General features: G+C 42.6%; 1 protein-coding gene across 1 annotated transcript in view; it reads left to right on the forward strand.

Moving 5' to 3' along the window:
• srbd1 (S1 RNA binding domain 1) overlaps positions 1–25181 on the forward strand; it is a 47262-nt gene that overhangs the window by 15499 nt on the left and 6582 nt on the right. Inside the window, exons 13-17 of the mRNA XM_079689967.1 lie at positions 7495–7725; positions 10007–10089; positions 22702–22808; positions 24112–24279; positions 24649–24789. Of these exons, the coding sequence (XP_079546093.1) occupies positions 7495–7725; positions 10007–10089; positions 22702–22808; positions 24112–24279; positions 24649–24789 (730 nt within the window). The remainder of the gene's footprint in view (positions 1–7494; positions 7726–10006; positions 10090–22701; positions 22809–24111; positions 24280–24648; positions 24790–25181) is intronic.

Below are 25181 nucleotides of genomic sequence, written 5' to 3' on the forward strand. Positions count from 1 at the left end.
TTTGAAGACCTCCTGCTGGATGTCAGTTTGTGACATTAGTTAAGAGAACAAAACCCACATTGCTGAGAAAATGGGTGACTTCATCCTTTGTGTTTGGGTGTAGACATGTGTGTATTTGTTAACATCTGCTCATCGATAGCCCATTGTTTTGTGGGTAAAGTTTCTTAGGCTCCTTTATAGGCCAGTACTGCATGACCTTGTCTGTCATTTTGTTTTAGCACTGACTGGTAGAGCATGCAGTCTAAATCAAAGCTCAACAACGGCCGCACAGATATCTGCATCAGAGCGTGTGGGTGGTTTGCAGTGTTTTGCTACGTAACGTGCCATGTTGTCAGTCACTCTCGACGGCTGAGTGGAGTTGTGAATTTTGTCTTCCAAGATTTAAAACTTGTATTTTGGAAAAGATCCAAGTAGCAGCAAACAGTGATGCCCTGTCCTCGGCTCCCATTCATTTACTGCCATGATCCCAAATCACCCTACAGACAACATCCCTGGAATGGGTTGGGTTCAATTCACAATAATCTCGAGCACCCTTTCAAAAGTGCATTGTAGGGTGTTGACAGCCATTCTAAACTAGTGTATGTTGTTTGTCTAACTGCTGATGAATTATAGAGAACATTGTTGAATTATTAAAGAAGCTCCTAACCTTCTGTGCAACATAAATTAACATTTATGTCATCAGCTTGGTGTTTGTGAGGCATGTGGTGGCCACTTAAGCTTATTTAACAAAAAATTGCTTTGACAACTTGTGATTCAACTCATTAGAATAGCTTGTATTGGGTTCTGAGCTGTACGCATGAACGGTGACAGTGTTTGGCTGCAGCAAGCAGATGTTAATGATATCAGAGGTCATTATGTGGAATTAGGTTAGGGAGGTCTTTGGGCAGTGGTGATGATATACACACACAGACACACACACAGTAACCACAGCTAAAGGCAAACCTAAAAAAAACATTCAATTTCTCGGCCACTTGCTCTGTCTCTCCCGAAGGCAGGGAGATGACCGACCCTCTTTTAATGAACAGGCAACATCTCCTTCAGGGTCAACAAGTCACTGTCCCTGTTTGCCGTTGGTGGATTACAATAAACATTCCTTAGCAATTAGTCAAAGGAACTAAGAATGATATGATTGGTCAAAACTGGCCTATTGTCAAATAACTGTTTGGTTATGCTTTACCTCTCTGAAGATTCTTTGAGTTTTGTAGCCTTACTTATTTATGTTTTCTGAGGATAACAAAGATGCGACAGTTCTGTATATATTTGGATAATGCAACTGTAATGACTTATTCATGCACACTAAGGACATAGATTGACATTGATTTGCAATATTGTTAAAAGGTTAATATGTGCACAAACATAAGCTATACGTCGTGATTTATTGGTAGAAAACAAGCAATTCAATTCTAAATCAGTCATTCACCCCCCCCCCATATCGCACTTCATAACCACATGAAGCTATACAGCCAATAAGAGTAGTTGTCCATCTCTCTTTCTAGTAGTAGTCATCCTTCTCTCCTTGACTGGTTCATACTTGAAGTTGTCCAAGAGCGATACAAGCAAGAAACAGACACAGTGTACGCCTGCACCGACTCACAGAGAGGCTTTCTGATCTGGAGGGCGAGACCTTGACCGTCTCGCCCTCCAGATCACTCCTGGTGGGCTGAGATCATTATTACTGGCTAGCTGATGGACCTGGAGGACAGAGCTGTAGACTGTATTTATGACTGTGTGTGTGTATCCCCTGTCATGTCCTGTGTCCAGGCATGCTCCCAGGGCCAGGCTTAGTGAGTGATGAACATACAGTGGCAGGACCAGCGATGACTGAGTGAGATCCAGGCACTCAAATGTTTGGATAGGAGGAGGAGCAGCAGCATCAGGGGGACGGATGGATTTAGAGGCATGGAAAAGCCTCAGCCTGGCTGTGGGGTGTGTCTTCGTTTCAGGGAAGGATACTGAACCCATGAGTACAGGAAGAGTATATGCCTTTGACTTAATACAGAAAGAATAGAGTCAATGAACAAAACTAATCCAGAACCATACAAAATACAGCCTTTTTTATTTGCTTAATTCTGTATAGTGTTAAATAGAACATGATAATACAAATAAATATTGAAAACCTGTTTATATTACACGTATAATAACACCTTACACTTTACAGTTATAGCTTAGGGCGTTCAACTCATCATCCTAATGCCCAACCCTATTTTGGAGAGGAATTAATTTGACAAACAAAACGCTAAATCACTTTTATAATGTATTGATGATGATTGTTTATGAGTAATTCTAGATGTCTTAAGACACTTCAATATCTTACAAACAATTGTAGTGAAAATCTGATATCGTGAAAGCCCTATCTGCAGCTATAGAAATAGATTATTAATGATTTGTCTATTTGTAAAATGAGGAGCTCCTTAGGTGAGTTACATGGATACATGCAGGAGTCTACGAGAGTCTTGTGACTTGATTAATTTAACTGATGATCTTTAAAGTAAGCAGGAACCACTCAAGTATGTGCTTTGCCTCTCCTACTTAAACCCTGCAAATGGGCAATATTCAGGAGATGACTGCAGCCTCTGTGTCCTCCTCTGTGTCCTCCCTCTGTACTTTCCTTTAGTACTTTAAAAAACGTTCTTAAGCACACATTGCAAAGGACATGTACAATCTTTACATCACATGACAAATGCTATCCTTAGACCCTCTATGTCTCAGACTTTGTTTTAAAGCCGATGATACCTTGGCTTATCATTTTTCTTGAAGGAGGTATATTTGTGCTCTTAGTGTAGCTCGTCATGGACAGAGCGTTGTCGGGCAACAGACCCTTTGGCAGTCGCAGGTGGTGGACAGTGAATATCTGCCAGCCTCACCCATATCACGCTCAGCCCCCCCCTCTCCCCCACCTTGCCTCCCTGGTGGTCAGCCTCCTCCCACCCGTCCTCCATGCCATCCTCCCCTCGGGTCCCAGCCTTCCCTGTGATGGTCCTGCTGCGTGTGACAAACATGTGATGAGTCTGTGTGACATGCCATGTGTGTATTTGTGATTTTGGGGTGAGTGTGAGTGTGCAGGCTGGTGTGTATGGATTTGTGCGTGACACAAGTGCAGGCCTTTCCTGTACCAGATTGACATGAGTGTCTGTGAGGCTTTGCTCTTTTCAGACGTGCCTCACACTGGCAGTTGGTGTGTGTGTGTGTGTGTGTGTGTGTGTGTGTGTGTGTGTGTGTGTGTGTGTGTGTGTGTGTGTGTGTGTGTGTGTGTGTGTGTGTGTGTGTGTGTGTGTGTGTGTGTGTGTGTGTGTGTGTGTGTGTGTGTGTGTGTGTGTGTGTGTGTGTGTGTGTGTGTGTGTGTGTGTGTGTGTGTGTGTGTGTGTGTGTGTGTGTGTGTGTGTGTGTGTGTGTGTGTGTGTGGGTCTGCCTGCCTTCTAGCGCCTCTCTGGAGACTGACGGCCCCTGACACCTGCCATTTGGACGCTTTTCTCTGTGAAAAATGTCATCGTCTTCAGACCCGACGTGTGTGTGTGTGTCTGAGTGAGAGAGGGATGGTGCGTCCCTCAATTTGTTTCCCTGAGGTTAAGCTTTGCAGCTGACTGAACAATGGACCCAAGCTGTTTGAGCAGCCGGGACAGAGAAACTTGTGTGTGTGTGTGTGTTTGTATGAATATAATTTGGGCTGATGATATGTGACATCACAGCTCCTTTTTATGCAGGACATTGGGCCCATCTAAGTATCTTGACCTCAAACCCAGTGCAGGACAAAGAAAGTGACAGATTGAGCCATTATAATTTGAGACTATGTAGATGTGTGTGTATCCAATCCTGACTTGAAAGCCATCTAGAATGTTGTGCCCTCTATCAGGTGAAACTGGTCGATTGCTTTAAATCAATTCCACAGGTAACACTACTCGTTGGTGACTCTTGATCACTTTGGTTTCTGTGTATTTTACAGTAACACCACAGATATATTTAATAAAGCAACTTTGTTGGTAAGACAAGTCAAATCTTAGATGGTTATGTACACAGAGTATAACTTTTAATTGAGATGTATAAAGATAAAACACTACATAGATTTTGTAAACCAAGATCTGCAAGCAATACGTTAGTTGCACCTCATTTGTGAATATCTGCAACTTTTAATCAGAACGATGTATTTTGAGAAAGATGATCTAATGGTAAAAAAAGAATTATACCAAATATTTAGATGAACAACGTGGGTTGCTGTCAAACAAATCGAACTGGGATAATCCCAACTTCTACTGTACAAAGTCATTCACATTTTATTGCAATGCTTTCGAATTATATTACAAAAAAATGGTTTTAGCCCTATGAATCTTTTCGGGACACTTATTCACATATTGATTGTGTCTGTGTGCCTAAAATGCTCCAAATACAATTAATTTCCTCAAACCAAACATCCACATTGCACTCTTTTTTGACCTACAGTGCTGTCACCCCTATAGGTGGTGTCTCCCCTCCTCCAACTTTGTGTCCTGTGTATCAAATGAGTTGATGATATTATTGCCCCTCTTCTTTTCTGACTGATCTGATGAGCTGTTTTTAATTTAGATTAAGACCGTGTCAGCCAGAAGGCTGTAATGAGGTATCAAAGTGTGTATCCATCTCCTCCAATGTCAGGTTTCTTAAGGGTGTGTGTGTGTGTGTGTGTGTGTGTGTGTGTGTGTGTGTGTGTGTGTGTGTGTGTGTGTGTGTGTGTGTGTGTGTGTGTGTGTGTGTGTGTGTGTGTGTGTGTGTGTGTGTGTGTGTGTGTGTGTGTGTGTGTGTGTGTGTGTGTGTGTGTGTGTGTGTGTGTGTGTGTGTGTGTGTGTGTGTGTGTGTGTGTGTGTGGCCCAAGGCTGTGTGTCAAAGAAGACCAGTAGGGGAACAGATAGGGGTGCCAGTTGGTGACTTTGCCCCAGGATGGGACAGGGCTAAAGGCAGGCGTGTGTGTACAATTGAAAAGAAAAAGAGTGCTAATAAATGATAACCCAGGGCCACCAAGTCATCGCTTTACACCGAGAGGCGATCTTTGACTTTGTGTCTCAGTGTGTGTGTGTGTCCACGCTTCGACCATCCATCCACTTAGGCCAGAGAGCTGTGGAGCAGACAACCTTCTGTTGGCTGCCAGGTTGATGCCCTCACTGCAGCGACAGCCATGGACGCTATGGCGATGAGGGCTCAAAGCTGTATCCATGACAGTGTTGTTACCCAGCTGCCCCAGCGGCAGCCTTAATTAAGTTAGACATACTAAGCTGGTGGCCTCCCTTTCTTTCCCCTCCATATCCTCTTGTATTCTATTCTTCTGTGTTCATAATGATATCTTTTTACTTAAAAAAAGACTCTCTTGGTCTCCCTTTTTGTCTTTCTGTCCGTCTTTCTCAAACAAAACTGCCTTTCTTTCACTTGACCTTTATTCTTCTATTATCTCTGAATTCGGACAGAGAGGGAGGTTAGAGGTGTGTGTTCTGAAAGCCTTTATCTTAACATTCTGTATAAAGGGAGAGAGTTGCATAAGATTTGTGAAGAGTGGATATATTTGAATAAGATTCTTCATTTTATTTTCTGCGTCTTACTCAGCATATTTTAACGCATGCCTTGGTATCCATGTGTATTTATCGATGTGCGTGAGGCAAGTGTGTGTCGGGTTAATGACCAGCTATGCCTTGACCTCCCTGAAGGTCAGGTGCCAGTGCTCGTTAGCAGTGTCACCATGGCGATATGTCAGCTGTCAGCACGATGGATAAGGAGCTGACAAAAAGAACAGTGAGGCGGACGAAGGCATGAATAGAGAGGATGGAGGGGAGAGGGTAAAAGAGGGAGGGAGGACAAGTTGATTTAGATGTGAGTCCCATCAGAAGGCCTCTGCCACTCCTCATTAACAAGATACTTCTAATTGGCAAGGTTGTTGTGGCAATGTCCAGGCCTCTGGGATAACGTGTGTGTGTGTGTGTGTGTGTGTGTGGGCCTCATTCTGAGTTGTGGACATTGGAGAGGTGCTGACCCCTTCGTCATATCGGTCAGCCCTGAGGAATAAAAAGCCCCCCCTTTACTTCCTCCAATCATCTCCCCCTCTCCACCCAGCCGAGAGAATAGAAGGTCTTAACAACATGACAGCTTCACTTGTTTGTCGGGAGCATCTACACGGGTATCAGTGGCTTTGTTGTCCCACCATTCTGTCTGTGTGGTGATGGATGATAAGCGGCCTACTTTAAACTGAATACATTAACATGAGAAATGGTATAATGTGTTGCATTGTAAACCCAATGTCGATGTGCGATCCGTTCATATTCATTAGCAAGATCTACACGTTAAAAGCTGTCAATAATACAGAAATTGCAACATGATCTGCAGCTCAACTTTTAGCTGAATTTAAGGAATCTTTGTTGCTGTATTGGATATTAATTTGAAGTATGACTAAGGGTGATTTGTTAAGCTGCATTAAAATAGTTATTATAACAAACATTTTCCTGATATGGTGAGTTATAGGCCTAGGTCTTTTGCCTTTAATTTATGAAAATGATCTGTGAGCTGGAAATAACTGTTACTGTCTTGAGAAAATTATCTTGTTATCTTTTTAAAACTACATTTGTTAATTCAAGATAATGACAATAACAATTAATATACCAAATTGAATTACAGTTTTTATAACAGAAATAGTAATATGTTAAACCACGGAGGTTTAGGGCTTCCATTGATGACTCTCTAGAGACCCAATTAGATCTGATATTCAAGCAATCTGTGCACAAGGGAGTCAATGTACAAAAATCTGTCTGGCATGTTATTGGTCTATTTTCTTTTTTCAGGTCCACACAAAAAGCTATAACAGTTGATTTAATCTTGAATAATTCCAGAGTTTCAGAATTGGTCACATTATTTGGTAACATTTTTCAATCTGACCGTAGTGTTAGACTTCTGGTGAATATCAGTACACCCCGATAACCTCTAGATGGCAGTAGTGTCATACAGATTGCCAGTGCGCTGCAGCGGTCTGCTGACTCAGTGCCCTGTTCTTTAACAAACACTTCATACTGTTATTAAAGTGTCAGTCGTTTCAATGTGAGGAAGTGGTCATTCTTAAAACAATATGCAAATACTTTTTTTTTGTGTGTGAGCTCAGCACTCCTAAGTGGGTTGGGCGATCTCACTCAGTTACAGGACTCACTTATTTACATATTCTGTCTTTATTAGGTATTCATAATGTGAGACTGTTCCAAGCTTGTGGATGCAGTCAGGATTTCTTATGGTTCTTCTTCACACCTTCTGTCAATTTGAAATGAGAAAGGTGCATTAGTAAGATTGTAATTGCTGGTAATGCTAAGGCAGGCTTACTAGTGGTGATGCTGTATAGGCCATCATGTCAGTAATGATGGTCAAGCTCTGGTAAGTGAGGGAGCAGTTTGAGGAGTTGTCAGCTGCATTGTGTAACGTGCAAGGCAAAGGTGATTTTCTGTAATTGCCTTTCCATTATCTCTTTCAAGCAGTAATAACTTTGTCCTCATTGTGTCCTTTTCGTTCACCCCCTAATTGGCTTCCTTTACACCGCTTTATTTTTCACCTTCACCCCCACTGGCCAACGTGCGTCTTTTCCCTGTGTCTATATATGTCTAAATATATATACATATATAATTTTTCTTTTTCTCCCCAGTATAACCAGTGAGGCAGGAGCATCAATCTACAGTGTGAGTCCTGAGGCAGTGAAAGAGTTACCGGACATGGACCCCAACCTGAGGAGTGCAGGTATTTGTTTTAACCTGATGGTGATTAAACATCTAATGAACAAGTGTGATATTCTTGGCCCTGCTTTCAATGAGCCCTTGGAAAATGATTGCTGTCGGGGAAGACACTTTGTGTTGGGCCGCAATTTAGATTCATTTGAATTATTGATTAAATTGCCACTTATTTTCTTGATTAATTATTGGTTTTCTCGTGTACTGCAGTAAGTATACCAGAAGTGTTAGTGCTTAATGTGAGCTGCCCTTAAATACATTTGGAATTTCCCATCAGAAAGTTGTTATTTCCACCCTTTTCCAGCAACATTGTTTCATTATAATCACATTTCTGGCACTGCTTTAGGGTCTCTTTTGTCCTCTGATTGCCACCTCTCCTTACTCATTCCCTATACTACATCATTGAAAACATAGCAGGATAAAGGGAGTTTTGGGGACCAAATGTTTCCAGCAGACTTCCTCTATAAAAGCCATAAATCAACCAAGGCTGGATTATCCCTCGCTAGTTTCCTGTGGTCAGCAGCACTGAGAGCCATATTTATAACCCTAATGAAAGCCATGAGACATCTACAGCATTGGACTGTGGATGTGTGTGAAAAGAGCGTTTCCGAGCGGGGACACGGCTTCAGAGTCACATGTGGCGACAGAGAGTTTGTGCCCGACTGGTTTTCCTTTGGATGGTATGTGTGATTTCACATTTGTCTGTATGAGTGGTCACATCATTTATATGGAATTATGTATTGTACATTTGTCCCATACCATCTGTTCCCAGTTGTTTTGGGACATCTAGGGACATCTAGTGGTGATAGGCCATATTTTAAAGAGGACTGTTTTTGTGTTCGGCTTATTTTTTTTCTCCCCTCCTCTGAAGTCTGAGACAGTGAGAGATTATTTGAGTGACTACAAAGTCAAGTAAATTGAGAATACAGATCACTTTTCCTGGACCACTGTGTCTCATTCACTGCCTGTTGCATCCATCTCTTAGAAAGGATGTTTAAAACACTTTTCTTTGCACGTCACTTTCTTCCAGTTCTCCTGAGAGCTGCGTCTGAACTGGGACTTTCTCTGCTGTTGCTTTCTCCATTCCTTCCCTTCTAGAATAGTGTCTCATAACTTTCTAAGTGCTGGAGAGTTATGCTCAGTCAGAGTCAGAATAGATGGAAAGAGTATTGGAGAGTTTTGGTGGTGCACTGAGCAAGGCCAGGGTTGAAACTCCATCCCTGTCTAAATATTATCTCAGGCAGCGGCCTCATACCGCAGCCAGAGGAGAGAGAGGAGAGCCATTGATTCCAGACATACTCCCTCTTTTACATCCCATCCCTCTCTTTCTCTTTGTCCCCCCGTTCCTCTTCAAAGATCATTGCTGACCGCTTATACTTCAAACAAACACACAATGCACACATAGAAAACAGTGGCAAGCCGCTGCACAGGAAGGATGCTTCCTGTTTTGATCCATCGCGCAGTGTTTTGGCTTTTGATTGGTATAGCAGTTAGCGGAATCTTTGATGGAACGCCCACAGATGGCACTTCCTTTGTCTTACACTGGGACATGAATGTGAACAGTGATTCGGTTGTGTCATTCTCTCCCCCTCTCTGCGTCCGTCTGTGTTGAGGCTGATCTCATGTATCATGGTGTGTATGTGAGGAAGGTTGTTTGTAATTTTTCTCCTTGTTATTTAGCCCTGCCAGAATATTCATGGAAAAGACATTTGGCCTCACATGCAGCAGCACACTGAGGCCTTACAGACTCCATCGTTAAAAGTAGCTTTAGTTTAGTTGATACGCTGCGTGTGTTTATTTGTGTGCTACATTTGGCTCTGTGTGTTAGTGTGCAAGGTTCATAGCCCCAGCATCTATCAGGAAGCTAAATGACAGGTGCAAAGACTCCATTTGAAAGCCAGCTTTAATTATTATTATGGGGGGGGAGGTGGAGGAATGACAATTAGGTTTGGCCTGCCCTCAGGCCAGCACTGTAATAGGCACACAATTTGCATATTCAGTAATTATAAATAATATGGATTTGCATATTCAATAACTGTGATTCTGAAAGCATGTTCATGAAAAACACAAACCATCTCATGAGGCACAAAATTGTGTGTGTGTGTGTGTGTGTGTGTGTGTGTGTGTGTGTGTGTGTGTGTGTGTGTGTGTGTGTGTGTGTGTGTGTGTGTGTGTGTGTGTGTGTGTGTGTGTGTGTGTGTGTGTGTGTGTGTGTGTGTGTGTGTGTGTGTGTGTGTGTGTGTGTGTGTGTGTGTGTGTGTGTGTGTGTGTGTGTGTGTGTGTGTGGACAGTGTCTATAGGAAGACGCGTCCAAGATCCAATGGCTGAGCTCGTGAAGATTGATCCGAAACACATCGGCATCGGAACATACCAGGTGAGTGTTGTATTTGTTTCTGCTGATATGTTCCCTGCTCCTGCGGGCTTCTTGTCCGGTCAGTGGAACATCTGCTGCGAGTTAGACTGAAGCAAAGGGCCGAGTAGACGTGTGTGTGTGTGCTGACGTAGGTGTAAAAGCACATTACTGTAAACCATGATTATACACACATGTATTTTGTATAATAGCACCGAATGCTATAGGGACCACTTTGTTGTTTAATCGCAGATAAACAACAAAGTGTCTCTTCTGATATTTTTTCTTTGAATCCTTATCTGTTTGGCCAGTATTGCCTCTGTCTGATGACAATGTGCCTATTTGCATTCATGCCGTGTTTAGGTGTGACTCTATTATTTTATTCAAAACAAGGAAGCAATATTGTTGACTTGAGGCATGAAGGCATTGGAATGAGGGTTTGAGAGATGAGAGGTAAGCAAGGAAAAAGATCAACTTGGCTGAGGCCTGTGTCAACACATGATGCCGAGGGTGACCGCTAATTCAATTAAAGGAGATCAGGCATGACGTGAGCTTGAACATTTGTTTTTTCTGGTGCGCCTGCTGTTCCTTGCCCTTATGTGCTCAAGTGTGTGTGCAGATGCAACAACAGTTACTTTATTACAAGTGTGTTTGTAATTGTGTGAGACAGGGAAGACAAGCATTAGGTCAGACTTTTTACACCAGCTATTAATGCAGTATTGTTCTCCAAATATGGAAAGTTGTGAGGGGGAAAATGTGAGGATGGACATGTACAAAACTAAACTGATTGAGGAAGACAAAGGCACGAATAAGGTACAATTGGCAGCCCATAGTGAGTACACCATCTTTTAAGAAAAGGGCAGAAGCATCATTCAGAGGAGAGAGAGTCTTGAATAGTCTTTTCACGGCTCTATAAAACTGTAGGGCTACGAACAAATATAAATTTCATGAATGATGAATCTGTTATTTTTTGTAAACTCATTTAGTTGCTTAATGATGATTAATGATTTTTTTGTTGAAGATTGGTTAATTGTTGCTAAATGATTTTTCTTGTATGAACAATTAATTACATTTAAAAGTTAATTAAACAATTATTGACTAATTTAGTCGGCCCTATGGAAGTGTGCAGTCAATCAGGATTACTTGAATGATGCTTCTGTACTTATACTTTCCTCACTGTCAACATGTGGCTGATAAACTGTACTTATTTGTTGCATTGATTTCACTTTAATGGAAGAATCCAAGAGAAGAAGAGAAAGAAAGAGGGTCAAAGGACAGCAGAGGGTGACAAAAGTCAAAAGACAAGGAGTGATGGGGAAGTTGAGGGGGGGGGGGGGGGAAATGGATATTTGAAAGAGAAAGGAAGAGGTCATATTGTGCTTGTGCTGATGCATGCTTGGCTGAGTGTGTCGGGTCACGGGCCCGTGTCTCTCATCACGTCCTGACTCGGGCTCTCTGGGGTTCCCCGGGTTCTGCACCTCCCGCTCTCAGATCATGTGACTAGGTCAACAAATGATAATATAACCGGGTAAATAAACTCTGGGTGCTGACAGATATGAGATGGGACATCACTTTGACCGGCTCACACACACACACACACACACACACACACACACACACACACACACACACACACACACACACACACACACACACACACACACACACACACACACACACACACACACACACACACACACACACACACACACACTATCCTTCCCGTCCTTTTTTCAGACTTTAAGGGCTAAGTGTGTGCGCGCATGTGTGTGTGTAGATTCATATCAGTGTATTGTGGATGTATATGTGGGAGAATGAGTGTGAGAGAAAGTGCACTCATGCATATGTGAGGATTTCTTGCTGGTTCTTTTGTGCGATTCGTGGTATTTTCAGCTTTCTGAGAGTTTATTGTCATTAGACCCAGGAAGCATACGGGCAGATGTAACTCTAGACAGCTGGCACAGCATGCTCTCTCTCTCTCCCTCCCTCTGCTGACCCACTGACTGACAGCTCTGAGAGAAAGGAGGAAATGAGCTGAGGGCTAAAAAAGTGAGGCCCATTAAAATCAGATTGAACGTAACTATTGGTGTGGGAACATTGTTTTCACTACAGCACCTCTGGCTGGATACTGAGTTTGCCAGGTACACGTCTGGTTGAATGCCAGCGTTTTTGTAGTATTTGTGGTTAGCTTCAGTACAATTCATTTAAACTTCTCCTAATGTATTTGCGCTTCATTGTTATACACTTTCACGGACAAGCATTTCAGGAGTCGTGTGTCCTTTCAGAAATAAAAAAGACACTTAGCGGGCGTGGCCTTTGCGCAGATCTCCATCTGTCAATCAGCTCTTTACTGTATGTTGCCATGGTCTGTTGACAGCTGGGTAATCCCCAGGGCTGTGAAACTAACTGCTACTGGAAAATACACACACAGACACACACTGCTGTGTAAGAAAACATTGCCCGCAAGCCGGATATTAAAGAAACTGTCACTCTTCCCCCTCACCTCTTTCAACCGTTCTCCTTCTCTCACAGATAGAGTTTTCCCACTCCTGCCCGATGTCCTCCCTTCTTCAGACTCGCTCTCGTGATATATTTTCTTCTCTTTCTCTTATGTGGTACAACATGTATAGTGGACATACACAGAGGGCATACAGGAGATGTGGCACCAAATCACTCAATGTTTAAACCAGAGCAAAACACTTTCACCTAGAACTAGTGAACATGATGTAACCTCACTATTACATTAAGGTGTGCAGCAGTGCAAGTGTGTGTGTGCGCGCTTGAGTATGTTGTCTTTTACCGCTCTCCCTCTTGAATGGCAGTGCCTTCAGGGGAGGCAGGAGCAGACAGGGCTGCGAGACGGAAGAAGAGACAGAGTATGGAGAGTTGACAGTGATTGAACGTTTCTGCCTCCGTGTTTCCAGGCATGGGAAAAAACTAAACTGGCTCCTAAACATTTGATCAGTGGCAGAAAGAAATATCTAATACTATTTAAACTATGGTCTGCCACAGCATGCATCTGTGTGTTTGGTTGTGAGATGAGTCAAGCTTGTTTTTTAAAGATATGATAGACATTTATCGTAAGCAGGAAAAATGATGTGGTTTTGTGTGATTAAAGATAATGAGCTGAAAGTAGCTGACCCCGGCTTCAACTATTGGGAGCGTTTCTCCGTACCTGTCTTTAAACGTCTCTTGTTTCTATTTTCTCATGCCTTGTTTTCAGTCCCTCAGGTAATGTGTGATTGTTTTGCAGGAAGTTGAGAAATAGCCATTAGGCATTCATGAAAGGTGTTGGAAAAACATGAAACCATCTCCTTGCTGTCATATCACTTTCAGCGGCTGATTTACGACCTGTATTTAGCTCTGCACATATTCACACATGCACACACAGACAAGCCTACGCTGGGAATAGTATGCAGTTTGTTACAGAGGGAGTTCCTACAGGCCTTTATAGAAGCTGTCAGTCAAGAAGCGCATGACCTTCAGATAACCTCTGGCACCTTGTTAGTTTACGCATAGTCAATTGATTATGGAAGAGTGATAGATGTGAAGTAGCAGTTTTTAAAGAATTGTCTTATTCACACACATTTGGTGAAAGTACCAAACGCTGGAGTCTATTTGTAACTTCTGGAAGTCCCAAAAAATGTAGGATGTTTCCAAACACAAGCACGCGATTGAAGCTTTTATTCTTTCCTCTTTCATTAAAGCTGCTACATCTACGGCAAATATATGAAGCTACTTGAGGACAATTCCCTCTGGGGTCTTGCTTCTTTATTTTTGCTCGCCCCATCATCTTCATTTCATTCATTTGTGTGACCCTTTACCATTATCACAGGCAATGTTTCCCCCAGGATGGAGTCATAGTAGCGGGCCCAGCAAAATGTGAGCGTGGAGCGCGTGGAATTTTTGTGTGCAAAGTGCGCCCCGCCAATATGTTTCTATGTGTCTGCCAGCACAAGAAAGGCTCTTGAGGCCTACATACATATATACATATATACATCCATACATCCATACATATATACATCCATCCATACATACATACATACATACATACATACATACATACATACATACATACATACATACATACATACATACATACATACATACATCCATACACACATACACACATACACACATACATACATACATACATACATACATACATACATACATACATACACACATACATACATACATACATACATACATACATCCATACATACATACACACATACACACATACATACATACATACATACATACATACATACATACATACACATACATACATACATACATCCATACATCCATACATCCATCCATACATACATACATACATACATACATACATACATACATACATACATACATACATACATACATACGGTGGCGATGTCTCAAGTCATTGCCACTGTATGCCTCAAAAGGTGTATTTTGCAAAATCTTGAAGATTTAGCAAAATACACCTTTAGTAACACAAATACTACAAATCCACATAACAAACAATCAAAAATCAAATGTATGTAATTTAATTATTTTAACCCGCTTTATCTGGGGGTGGACCTCACATCCTGGAAGATTTTTTTTTAAATCTTGAAGTTAAATGCATCAACCTGGAGCACAACATGAATGTATGGATGCAGCTCTCAACACTCAATAATCCAAACATCTTTAGAATATGATCACAACCAATAACAAATCATTTAAATTTGTTTATTCTTATCTTATGTTACCTATAGTTCGCATTCTTTCTTTTTATTTATGCATATTTTACAAATCACTCCCCTTTTAAACTTTTTTATTTTTTTTACTGTCCTATAGTACACATTGGAATGATTTCTTACTTTATTTTTTACATCTATATTAAATAGATAAAGGTGTGCTCTCTAGCTCTCTCTCTGTCTCGCTCGCTCACAGAGGCTGCGCCGCTGCTGAATGACTATAGGGGAAACACTGACAGGATATCGAGAACAAACAAAACATACAATTTAAACGCTGGACTAATACACAACATATGCAACTTAAACAAAGAAAGGACATTCTTCAAAAAAGCACCCTGTTTACAAATAACTTTTAGCGTATATGATTGTAGTAACAAAATCATTTGATTATAAATGGGTGGTTTAAACGATGCTTAAACAAGTATATTTCTCTGTTATTCATTATGCTTTAAGTTTTAAATCAAACTAAATATCCCGACAGCTGGAAGAATTCTGACATCGTAACACCTTAACTCTAGGAACTTTAGGTGCTATTATTCTCTGGTTTTCTGGCTCTATATATGTATTACTTTAGTGCTTTTATTATGTGTATGTATCAGATTATGTATCAGCGAAAAGGACATCGATGTTTTCAGTTTCTCAGTGAAATAACTTAAGCCACTTTAGTTTTTCTGCCTTTCTCTCCTGCTGTGTACTTTTCACCACTCTTGTCAATTCCTCTGTGATTGACGTGTGGTTACTCAGCGGCATTTAAGTACACGAGGTGCAGACAGAAGCACTTCATCCTTGTGTGTTAGTTGGCTGGTTTCACTTGGTTTTCATCCAAAGTATACATGACCTTCACTCAATATGTAGGGATCCGGTCCATTGGCTCTGGATCATTTTGAGGTTTTGGTGTCTGGGCATATTTTATATACACTGCTTAATTAGAAACTACAGCTGAGTGTTTCAGAATAATCATTCTAAGTTTTGTATTGTTCATTTGAAAAATAAAGCATGAGAATCATTGGCTATCTAAGGTGCCGCTCACACGGGAACGTTTGCGTTTATGCACAGTATTCGTTACTGACAGTAGCTGCCATGCTACAGCAGTGAGCAGCAGAGGCGGGGAGAGGTGGGGCGATCGTTATTTTTTCAGGAAATCATCGTATAGAAGCGATTACACGGACTCGTTTGACCCCCCCCAGAGCGTTTCGTTTGCAAATCTATCCACCTTGGGACCCGTTATCGTTTGTGGGGTCCGTTTCTATCGTTTTGTTACGGCCTTGTGTAAATGAAAGGGCCATACGCAAGAGAAACTATGCGGATCCAGCCCGTTTTGTTCTCGTGTAAACGGCACCTAAGTGAGATCAGATCTGCCAGCGTATGCAGTGTTTCTCCCCCTTTGGCAAAACATATTTTAAACATGCATTTTTCAGGATTAGATTAAGTTTAAATTGAAGATTATTAAATGAATACTTAATTAAGTTACAGTTTCAATACAGTTTCTCCTATCCCTCATTGAGCACAGCATAGACGTCGGAACTAGGGGTGCGGGGGGTGCGGCAGCACCCCCTCCCGTCAGCCTCAGGAATCACAGGATTAGCCTACGTTGAAAAAATAAAAATAAAGATTCTGAATTTAAACTCAATTTGTCTGACTTACATGTATTTCTTAATACAGATCTTTTGATGTGATATGCACCCTGCCTGGCTCAATACAGCAGCCTGGCTGGCATGGCATAGCTGTTGCTATGCAGACTGCATCTGACAGCTCACTGTGACGTTGGCCTATGTGTAAAAAAAAAAAAAGAAAAGTAGCGGGAATTTTTTTTATGTTTGCTGTGTTCGCGGCTCTCATTTGTTTTTAGCATATGCATAGGCTACATGATTTGAGTTCAACTACGCCAGCTAGAACTAGCCTATGTCTCAAAAACGAATTTCAGATTTTTTTACAAATCCGCCCGACCCAGCTAAACGTCCGAGAGAGACACCTAGAGGCTGTGTGCCAGCAACCGGACAGCAGCAGCAGGCAGCCGAAGGGCCCGGCGGCCCTCGGCCTCGTCCTCCCTCCCCAGCGCCACCACCAGCACCCGGTGCTAGCCAAGAAGAGGCAATATCATGCAAACCACCACAGGATTACAATTTTCCTGCCAAGAAGTTGGGTGAGAACTTCACTCGTTCCTGCAAGGCCGCCTGGTTCAGAGAGTGGCCGTGGCTGGAATACATCGCGGTCAGTGATGGCATTGTGTGTGGTGTGTGCAGGTCAGCTGTCAAGCGCAAGTTGGTCGGGCCAGAACAAGCTGACAGTCCGTTTTTGAAAGATACGGGCTTTTCAAACTGGAGAAAAGCAAAGGAGAAAATCAGAGACCACGAGAAAAAACGCATTCATTTAGATGCGACTCAAAGATTGGCTGCATTGAAAACTACGCCAATTAATGCGCTTTTGTCTGAGGCTGCTGCTAAAGAACAAATAACAGCCCGGAAAATGCTGGAGCTCGTTTTCAGCAGCGTGAGATTCCTGGGGCGCCAGGGACTCCCTCTGAGAGGAGCTGCAAATCGGGATGGGGTGTTGTGGCAGCTAGTGGTCGAGAGGGTACGCGCTGATCCTGACCTGCAAAACTGGATGAAGAGGAGGGACAATTGGATGTCGGGCAGCATCCAGAATGAAGTTCTGGAGCTGTTTGCCCATGACATCCAGAGGAAAATCGGAGCCAAAGCATCCGAAAGTCCTTTTTTCGGCTTAACTGCTGATGGGACCACCGACGTCAGTGGAAAAGAACAGTTCTCATGCAGTATACAATTTGCAGATGACAATCTTGAAGTCCAGAATTTCTTTCTGGGCTTTTACAACGCTCCAGACACAACCGCCGAGATGCTTTTTCTGTGCATTAAAGATGTCCTTGTTCGGCTAAATCTGCCGCTGGAGAAGCTGAAAGGCTACTGTTTTGATGGAGCCAGCAACATGTCAGGGAGGTTCAAGGGAGTGCAGGCAAGATTAAAGGAAACATGTCCTGACTCCTTGTTTGTCCACTGCGCAAACCACTCTCTGGATTTAGTGTTGCAAGAAGTGGCAAAAGAAGTGCGCCTTGTTGCCGATACACTGAACTTTGTTCGGGAAGTCACAGTTGTGATTAATGATTCAGCAAAGAGAAAAACGTTATACCAGTCTCTTTTTGGATGTGGAGAAGTGATCAACCTGCTTGCCCTGTGCCCAACTCGGTGGTGCGTCAGAGTTGTGGCACTGTCACGGTTGCTGGCATGCTATGGAGAGATGCTGCAGACATTTAGGACCTTGGAGAGTGACAGGATTGTCAAGGGGGAGACGCGTGCCAAAGTGGCAGGATTGCTCAAAAAGGGCACCACTACGCGCACAGTCTTTGGTTTGTTTGCCTGCGTTACCATGTTTACGCCATGTGAATCCGTGGCTCGGTCACTGCAAGGCACCAAAGTCACAGCCCTTGGATCAATGGAAGCTGCCAAACTTCTTTGCCAGCGACTGAACACACTCAGACAAGATGACACCTTCGCTGACCTTGTGGCCAAGACCAAACAATACACAGAGCGCTACAACTTGAAGCCTCCTCATCCAGTGCGCACCAGCAAGACCCCAGCGCGTTTTCGCCATACAGCGGGGGAGGAGGAACGGGAGTTGGAGAACGAGGGTAAATAAATAGGCCTAAATAAATAAATAAATAATGCCAACAGTATTTTAAAATTAATCATAAAGCTCATCGGTCTGTAATGTTGAAAGAATGCAACAAATACGCACACAGAGCGTGCTCTCCAGCATTTGTGGACAGATTTGATCTATCCATAGAAAACGATATCATAGTTCATAATAATGTACTACATCCATGTACGCTTATTTGCGAAATTAGCCTGCAATTAATAATTCATTACAACGGTATCAACTGACTAAATAACGTATAGGCCTACTTTCATAACAAACCATATTCATAATTTGAATTTAAATTGAAAATTTAAGGTTGACCCACCCAGCTTAAATAGGCAGCCCATATGGAAACTATTTGTTGGTTGTTGTTTAACTGTTATATTTAACTATTAAAGAATATCCAAGCCTGTGGAAGAGGGAATTGTTTGAGGCCCTGGACTTGGTGCGCACAGAGGTGGAGCGGCGCTTTGACCAGGAAGGACTCCGCGTAGCTGCAGGGCGAGAGCAGGCAGTTCTACAGGCGGCCCAAGGGAAACGAGTGGATGTGGGTTCCCTGGAACTGACTTCCTTTTCAAGAGAGCAGCTAAGCCTTGAGCTGGACATCCTGAGCGACGTGTGTAGGGGGCGAGAAGTGAAAACCATTCAGGATGTATTGGCCATTCTGCACACCTTGCAGCCCCAATCCCGCTCCATGCTGTCGGAAGCGGAGAGGCTCATAAAGCTCTGTCTGGCTCTGCCCATTTCTGTCGCGGCATCCGAGCGCTCGTTCTCGGCGTTGCGCAGGTTGAAAACGTGGCCGCGCAATACTATTAAGCAGGAGAGACTCACTCATTTGGCCATTATGAATGCGCATAGCGACCTTCTCGATGAATGCGATGTCTCGACCCTGCTTAAAGAATTTAAAAGCAGAACAACGGAGAGAAGGTCTACTTTTGGAACAGTTTAAAAGCCCTTACGAGCGCAAAGTAAACCGTTATTTTTCTGAATGTTCCATTAGGCCTATGTTCGTAAAGGCTGTATTATTCTGTTGATTTTCTGAATGCTGTAGGCCTATGTTATCGCCTATTAGGCTACAGTATGTTCCTTAATAAAGGCTTGATTAATTCATTTTGTTTCATACATTTTCGTAACAATTAAGATGCTGCGTGTGTTTATGTAGCCTATATCTGTTATGTATAGGCCTAGGCTATTAGGCCTACGTGTCGAGTTCGTTAATCATTGATAGTGTGAGTTTCCCCCCCGACCCTCCCAGCAAAAATCCCGCACCCCCCCCCAGAAAATAGTTCCGACGTCCCTGGAGCACAGCTATGTACATACTTGCCAACCCTCTCGATTTTCGCGGGAGACTGCCGATTTCATTGCCCTCTCCCGGTTTCCTACTTCTCCCGCATTTCTCCCGATTTCTGACAAAATCAGATTTACTCAGGACTGTTTCCACTTGGACTTTAATACAGCTACACCTGAGCTACACCATTGTTTGGTTTCCATGGTAGCTCGTCTCTTTAGTAGCGCGCGCAACTGAAAGTCAAGAGGGTGAGGAAGATAGTCACAGTAAGCAGAACAAGAATGGACAACTCTACCCTCTGCTCACTCCTTTCCTATAAAAATACAGGTCCAGCCCACACATATGCTCCATCAAGGATGGTGCTACAGGCCGCAAGGCAGTGCACTTACAACTACAATAAGCATGTTAATGTTAATCTAATACAGCTCCGGCGATCTACCCCGCGGTGGTTTTGAAATGCTCCCGATTTCTGATGTCTCAAGGTTGGCAAGTATGGCTATGTACCGTGATGCATGTGCACCTCAGTGTGAGCGGTCACACTCACATTACTTTAATTTTCTCTATAAATTGAGTTTTTAGCTTGACAATTCTTCTCTCTGTGTCGGTGTGTGTGTGTGTTCATGTTTGTTAAATGTGTATTTCTAGCAGGATGTGTTAGCCGGAGCGCTGAAGGCTGCTCTGGACGGCAATATAGTTTTTCCCCACCCCTCATTGAGCACAGCTATGTGATGCTCACTGTTAGCGGTCACAATACTTTAGATTCTCTTGTGCGGCTCCCACCTCTATAAGGTTTCAATGAGAATATGAGATCACATTCACCTGGGTTTTATTGCAGGTTAAAACTCACACTGCCTTCCACACCTTTACTTTTCTCGTGTGAAAACGTTCTTCTCAGGTGTCACCTTACAGGTGGTTTCCTCCTCCTCTGACTATCTCTGTCTCCCTCTTCTTTCTGTGTCATCTCTCCGGAAATCATACAACTTTCACTGGGGAACTCTTATTGTTCAGAAAGCTATTTTTATTTTTCTCATAAATGCCTCTGGCTGTATTTCATTAGCATTTTCACAAAGAATCAGACTGCAGTTCACACGAGGAGTCACCAGGGGTGCTGTGCTCTCTCCAGTACTCTTCTCTCGATGACTTTATGTCTTAACCCTTCTGCTCACATGTTGACCACCCTGCTTATTGCAGACTAGGCTTAAACCAATGTTTTGTAGTAGGAGTACAGTAATTTATTAAACCTTCAAAGTAAGTCCCTGCCAACAAGACCAATTAAAGTGTCAAATGTTTAATCTTGAACCACACAGTCACGCATTGACAGCTAATCTTCTGGGTTCTTCCTTTTGGAAAGGCGTAACTTTGAGCTTGTCACACCGTTGATGCAATCCCGTCACCCAAAACAAAAGATATCATTATTAAAGGCACGAATAGTTTGGGAGTTTGCATACTCGTGAGATTACTTGAGTCAGTTAAGTCATTTGAATTGATCTTTTCTTAACTATGTTTACTGTATGTCTTGACAAACACACAGCCAAACTAATATCCTAAAGTCTTTCACATAATAATACAAACATTCCACTTTTTAAATGATACAGTATGAAGCTCATAATAAAGAATTGTATTTATAGTTTCGGTGTAACTTGTTTAAATAGTGACTTTCTAATGAATAGATCAACCAAATTATGGATTCCCATGTGGTCTTTCACCCCAACATATAATTATATATATTTTTGTTCTGTGTCGCTCTCCTCTTCCGTCCGGCTGTCCTGTTCTCGCTGACAGACGAGTGTGTGTTTGCTGGTTGGCGTTGTTGTTATCTGTTTACAAGAAGGAGCTTGATCGTGTTACAGGACAACCCATGCTAACATGCACAGTGCACACACACACACACACACACACACACACACACACACACACACACACACACACACACACACACACACACACACACACACACACACACACACACACACACACACACACACACACACACACACACACACAGTAGTCCAGTTTAGAGTGTCAGCTAATCCTCCAGCAGTTGCTGAGGCATCAGTCTCCGGCTGATCGCTCTCTGGCCTTGTCTCTCAGCGCAGGGCTTCTGTTTGTCCTGGGACGACTTCTAGGCCTCATAGAGGTTCTTCAATCTTATTTTGTGCTTCTTATTAAGTTGATTTGTTCCACTTCACTCCACTATCCTTTTGCTTTCTTAGTTTGAATTGTTGGCCATGCTCCTTTTATTAGGAAAAAGATTCCAGCCCTTTTGGAAAACACGTCCTGATTAAAGGTTGATTGGATGAGAAGTGTGAAGAGTTCATTTGGAGGATCTTTACCGACAGTAACGAGAACACTGTGTTAGCAGGAGGGGGAGATATCTGACAGGCCAAACTAAACATTCCCTCTCTTCCCCCCCTCTGCACTCTCTCTCGTCTCGCTGTGTCTCACTTGCTGTACTACTTGTCAATCAAACCTCTTTCTCTCTCAGTTTGTCAGTATTTTATCGCTAACACTTTTCCCCGCTGTTTTTCTCTTTAAGGATGACATTTTAATAATCCCCCTGGGGAAGCTGTGCCCTCACAGAACCAAATGGTAAAACATTTAATGTAATATGGAATACATTTACAGAATGGGGATTATTTAAAGAGAACATGATTTTGTAAGTCCATTAAACATTCTGTTATAATCACACTGAGATTTATAGATGGAAATAAAACAGCTGGAGACAGTGAAACAGCAAAAGGCAATAGCATTGGCTTCCAAATAAAACAGAACACTCATTCTATTTTTTTCTGGGATTCCAACATTATTACAAATCAAGTTAAATTAACATCAAGATTTGCTAAAGAGCACGCTCATATGTCTTGTATCTGTGCTAAGTGATCTCTCTCTCTCTCTCTCTCTCTCTCTCTCTCTCTCTCTCTCTCTCTGTGTCTGTGTGTGTTTTTTATGTGTTTGTTTAATGTGTGTTTCTAGCATGATGTGTCAGCCGGAGCTCTGAAGGCGGCTCTGGACGGCGTGGTGCAGGAGTGTGTGAGCTTCGTCGGGGTGGACATCAACATCTGTTCCGAGATGCTGATGAGGTAGACGACACATGAAGACACATTTGTACTTGTGAAGGGCCTAGATATTCAAACACACACACACACACACACACACACACACACACACACACACACACACACACACACACACACACACACACACACACACATACTGACACGCATACAAATTGTGAAACAGAGATGAAGTAGGGCTTAGACCTCTGACATACTTTCCCTTAGCAGTCACAACATGGCAAAGCCTCATTCACACTTATGCACAGGCACATGCTTAATGCTTACACACACAGAAACACACACATATAGAGATGGCCTGCCAGGTCTCTGTTTAGACTAATGCTTCACACCCTGGCCTCACTTATTGGGCCTGGAATCGACAGAGGGGATTAGGGAAAGCAGACACACACATCACTCTCACACTAAGAAATATAGATGTATGTATAGTCCTAAATATATTTTGTAGTACACTGAGCACTCGGTAAAGTATTTACTACAACATGTATAACAGCACATGATTTTAAATAGAGGAAGCACACAAAGTAGATCCAAACACTTGATGGTAGATACACAAAGTATAAAATGAGCTGGCATTAGCAGCGGGGCAGGCATCAGGTCATCTGTTTACCTGTCTGCTCTGTAAGTGAGCTTTTTCCATTCCTGCCAGAAGTTATGCTACATACATTAAACACACACAGACGTGTTGATGACTGAGGTATTATGTGGAGTGTTGACATTAACGTGTGTTTCAGGGCGTGTGAGTCACTGTGGGCATTAACAGAGCTGACCTAGTTGAGTTTCAAATCACCTTTCTTCATTGCCCGGCCAAAACTGGACAAAGATACTCACTCAATATTAGCTCATGTGTGTGTGTCCTGTGAGTGTTTCCCCTGCTTGTTTTAGTGCCACGTCACAGTCGGCACAATCAGCCCTGTTTGTTTGTATAGGCGTATTATAGGAACCTGGGGCCAGATAGATAAATGATACCTATGAGAAAAAAACTTGAATACACCACTTCCTAAATATTAACTTCTATTAATGAGAAATAAATGTGCGGTGGGGAAATCTGCGCCAATTTCTTACTCCTATAATTTCTTTTACATGACAAATTAGTGGTAAGGGGGCTAGAAATAGCCACAGCGGTTACATTTATTATTTTGAATCTTTATGCTTCCCCTAGTTTCATTTTTTACTGTACTGCTTCACACATTATCATCCACTTCTGAACCAATATAAACACATAGACCTCCAAAAACTTCCAGTAATATAATAAACAGATGATGTGTTGTGACATTTCCCTTTTTTCATGTGTTGCTTTGTCTGCTAGGCATGTGGCAGGCCTAAATATGGGGCGGGCCAAGAGTATTGCAGAATGGAGAGAGCAGAATGGTCCCTTCAACAACAGGGAACAACTCAAACTGGTGAAAGGCATGGGGCCCAAATCCTACCAGCAGTGTGCCGGCTTCATCAGAATAAACCTGCAAACCCTACACAGGTACACACTTGTGCTACACACTCAAAAGTATTAATGGTGAAATGTATACAACATGCAAAACCATGTAGAGCAGAGATAGGTTCCTCTATGGTGGCGTAAGGAGCAGGATTTATTTTTCAGAAATAGTTTTCATTATAACATCATTTTAACTGAAATAGTACTGGATAACATTGAGAAAGTGAATATTGGAGTTGAATCAGGAATCTCACAGGCCGACGAAATACATGTCAACTGCCTACAGCTAATAGATGCCAATAGAAATGATTGATAACATGTTTTTTATGTAAATTGATGATTTGAAGCCTTTGATGGAAGATGTTTTTTGTTATGATGGCTTTCTCCCTCATAAATTCTCGCTTGTCCAAACAGTGCCAAATCCTCGCCTCACCCTGTACCTGAGAAACCAGCAGCTAAGAAAAGCAAAGGAAAGACTTGCGTCAACATACCGACCTCATTTAACCCCCTGGACCAGACCTGCATTCACCCCGAGTCCTACCACGTGGCAGAGAGGTACAGTACACACACACACACACACACACACACACACACACACACACACACACACACACACACACACACACACACACACACACACACACACACACACACACACACACACACACACACACACACACACACACACACACACACACACACACACACACACACACACACACACACACACACACACACACACACACACACACTTGTACAGCAGCTTACCCCACTGGCCGAAGCATGTTAGAGCTTAGATGGAGTCGATTTTGACACCGTCTCATATGGGGCTGGTTACAGTGGTGGAGGACTCTGATTTGATTTACACAGACATGGGATACAAGAGCGGAGGCGTTGGCTTGTACGCGCGCATGTCAGTGTGACTGTTTCTGTGTCTGTCCTTGTGT

The sequence above is a fragment of the Notothenia rossii genome (assembly GCF_949606895.1).
Source record: "Notothenia rossii genome assembly, chromosome: 6".
Lineage (NCBI taxonomy): Eukaryota > Metazoa > Chordata > Actinopteri > Perciformes > Nototheniidae > Notothenia > Notothenia rossii.